Source organism: Ochlerotatus camptorhynchus, unplaced genomic scaffold, assembly GCF_037179485.1.
Source record: "Ochlerotatus camptorhynchus isolate MF236.1 unplaced genomic scaffold, CSIRO-AGI_Acam_v1.1 ptg000257l, whole genome shotgun sequence".
In the NCBI taxonomy this organism is placed as follows: domain Eukaryota; kingdom Metazoa; phylum Arthropoda; class Insecta; order Diptera; family Culicidae; genus Ochlerotatus; species Ochlerotatus camptorhynchus.
This window is the reverse complement of record NW_027040747.1, coordinates 933,921-937,059: the sequence shown is the minus strand read 5'-3', so window position 1 is coordinate 937,059 and position 3,139 is coordinate 933,921. Positions and strand designations below refer to the sequence as shown.

Below are 3,139 nucleotides of genomic sequence, written 5' to 3'. Positions count from 1 at the left end.
TGGTCGAAAGATCATATATGATTACCTTTGTATGGGTCCCCTCACATTGCTCAATCCCAGGCAATGAGAAGGCGGACTCTCTCGCAAAGGTGGGCGCGCAGGAAGGCGAATTGTATGACAGGCAAATTTCACACGATGAATTTTACCATTTAGTGCGTCAGAGTACCTTTTCGAGTTGGCAAACCGATTGGGACACTGGAAATCTTGGACGGTGGTTACATTCAATTATTCCTAATGTTTCTTCGAGAGCGTGGTTTAAAGGCTTGGGCTTAAGTCGTGACTTCATTTGCGTGATGAGTAGACTTATGTCCAACCACTACTCGCTAGATGCTCATCTCAATAGAATAAACCTCGTGGACAGCAACATCTGTCGGTGTGGAAACGGTTACGATGACATCGAACACGCAGTTTGGCAATGTACGGATAATGACGCCGCCAGAGAGCGACGTTTGAATACCCTCGAGGCCCAAGGAAGACAACCCTATGTTCCTATCAGAGACGTGTTGGCAACCCGTGATCTCTGCTACATGCAGTCGATTTATGTGTTTCTGCAAATGTCTAGTATAAGAATTTAATTCGTTTGTCTTTTGTCTCTCTTTATTAGTTTTTGTTTGTCTTGTCCCCCGTCTCGATGAGCCTCATCGTCGCCCACTGGTCACAATAGCCGGTCGAACTCCAGACGAATCTAGAACCACACTACCGTTCATACTGGCGACAACGCTCTGATGAGACAACGATACCCTACTCCCAAGCTCCTCCCCTTTTCCTATCCTTCGACAATGTACCCCTCCAACCTCGAGTAAGCCGCGAGTATCCGGCCCAACTTCTACTAGACATAGAATTAAGTGAATTTTGTTACAAACAAAGAACAATGAATTATCGGCTCCGTAAAGCTAACGCGATTGAGCCTTACAAATAAACGAACTAGATAAAAAAAAAGTAAGTCTGTGGCGCCAATTTAATAGAGGGTATAGTAAACAAAGATTGATCATAGTAGCCAAGCAATGCTTACTCCTTGGTGAGCTTTGGTAATATTTGCGAGTGCCCGAGCAAAAGGTGGTAGTGTTGCTCGGCAATGTAAAATAAATAGATAATAGATAAATAGATAATTCAGTAAGGAATGATTTTTGGACCTACCTTGCAGTACAATTTTTGCTGCAAATGTGGTCTACTGTCACCTCCTTTTGGGTGTAACACGAACTACCAGTCACCCTGTATATTACAAGCTATGGAGCAGAAGTTCCGGTAGCGTCAATTGCTGCGTTAAAAGAGGTTTAACCTCGTGATAACTTATACCACCCTTCAAAAGCCATGTGGGTATCTCCAAGAAGTCCTATAAACTGCTCCGAAAGTTCTATAGACTCCTTCGCTAAGTACTATGCATACATACTTCCAAGAAGTCCTAAAAACTTTCCCTGAGAACTCCCAGGTTGACGACATATCATCAAACCTTTAATTTGATGTTTGCTCTATGTCGGAGAAATACCGATCAAGGTTTATTTTGGCTTGATCTACATAATTTAGCTTGGTCCAAATGATGCATAAATTCGCAACAAAAGATGCCCTAAGAACTTTACAAAATTCAAATCTGCAATCGATAGATTTTGCTGACCCTCTTAAGAATATATAATAATTGACAGCTTGTAGAAATTAAGCTATAAACATGTTATTTAAACCGAGGCATACCCGTTCAGTCCGTAAAAGTAGCACCTTTCTGGGAAGAAGTTATTAAAAACTAAATGATGATCATCAATCTTATGCCGCTTGCCAATCTTGTCTTGCCCACCGAAGCGCCATGTCATCTGATACACCGGATCGAGATTATTAGCTGTTGATTATCGAAGCGATTTCGCGCGTAATAAATGTGATACTTAGCACTTTGACGGATTACAACGCTGCGTTTTTACAGCTTAATAATTTTTATTTAAAGTGCTATTTCGTGTTCAGTTGGGATGCTAAATTTTTGGTGTCCATCTCTAATCGATATTGCTAGTATACTAATTCTATGTGTCCGCTAGGAGATCTACTTTGGGATGTGAGCTCCCTCCGGTTGGAATCCGTTTTCGTCTGCCACATAGTTGATCACGTACTGCGTTCCGTCCGGGCCTATGTAGGAATACGATCCACGCACCACTAATGCCTCCTGATCAGTTCCGGCGTTTCGCAGCTCGGCCTGCTCCTGTCGAGCTGTGCCATCACTGGTTTCGAATCTGTCATGAGTCAACGAGTGTACATGTTTGAATATGCGCTCCTCCAATTTCTAAAAAAAAAATTACTTACTCGAACCTATATCCATCGATACCGATATTTTCACTGTCGTACTTCAAAATTTGAGCATTTGCCGAATCGTCCGCAGGAGCTGCTAGGACAGCGGCCAACAGAGCAACGAACACAACTATCTGCAATAGAATAGAATTTGTCAAGTTTCCGCAATCCACCGTTCCTCCATTTCAGCAATACCCGATTCATTTCTGATAACTTTAATTTGCACTAGAACCTATTCCAACCGTACACCGGAGAGCTGCTTCAATCTACTAAGCAAAAATCAGATGACATCCACTTTTATAGAAGAATCCACTGCAACGTGCGCTGCGTAAAGAAAGCAATCGAAAGATTTTTCAATTGACTCCACCCTTCTCCAAACCCCCCTCGATAATCACGCACACACACACATAGGGTGCGGATTAACTCACTGTTACATCACGCGACAACACCTGCTGTAATTGATGCACCCTGACTGGTCTATACATCTTCCGATCCGAGGATATCGCACGTGTAAAATACACCGACTTCAGATCCACTTTCAACGAACGGCAATCAAACGGCGCATTTAATATGGCTTCAAAATGCAATCATACACGCATCCTTGAGGATGCGTGCGACGAGATGCAATTCAATTCTGGGAGACGCCGCACCTTCCCGAGTCAGATGACATGGATGCGACACTTTAGCTTTTGCACTTTCCTGTGCATCGAGGGGATGTGAAAGGCAGAGAGAAAGAGAGAGACAGAAACTGGTTTCATTAAACTTGACTTAAATTGAACATTACTCATGTGGCAAATCCGCCGGCTGCACGACGAAAATAAATGTATGAAGATAAGACCACACGCCGAGGATGAGTTAGTTTGCAATATTATTG

General features: G+C 42.9%; 1 protein-coding gene across 1 annotated transcript; it reads right to left on the bottom strand.

The window, feature by feature from the left end:
• Positions 1–1,928: 1,928 nt before the first annotated feature.
• On the bottom strand, positions 1,929–2,577 carry LOC135705028 (flexible cuticle protein 12-like). The gene is made up of 3 exons (XM_065226579.1): positions 2,461–2,577; positions 2,281–2,399; positions 1,929–2,210 (listed from the first exon to the last, which is right to left on the bottom strand). The coding sequence occupies exons 1-3, from the start codon at positions 2,467–2,469 to the stop codon at positions 2,024–2,026; spliced, it is 315 nt and encodes a 104-aa protein (XP_065082651.1). The 5' UTR covers positions 2,470–2,577; the 3' UTR covers positions 1,929–2,023.
• Between the last annotated feature and the right edge of the window lie 562 nt (positions 2,578–3,139).

Coding starts and splice junctions, on each gene's coding strand:
- LOC135705028 (XM_065226579.1), bottom strand. Junction 2,211..2,280: donor ATCGATGGATATAGGTTCGA/GTAAGTAATTTT, acceptor GACTCATGACAG/ATTCGAAACCAGTGATGGCA.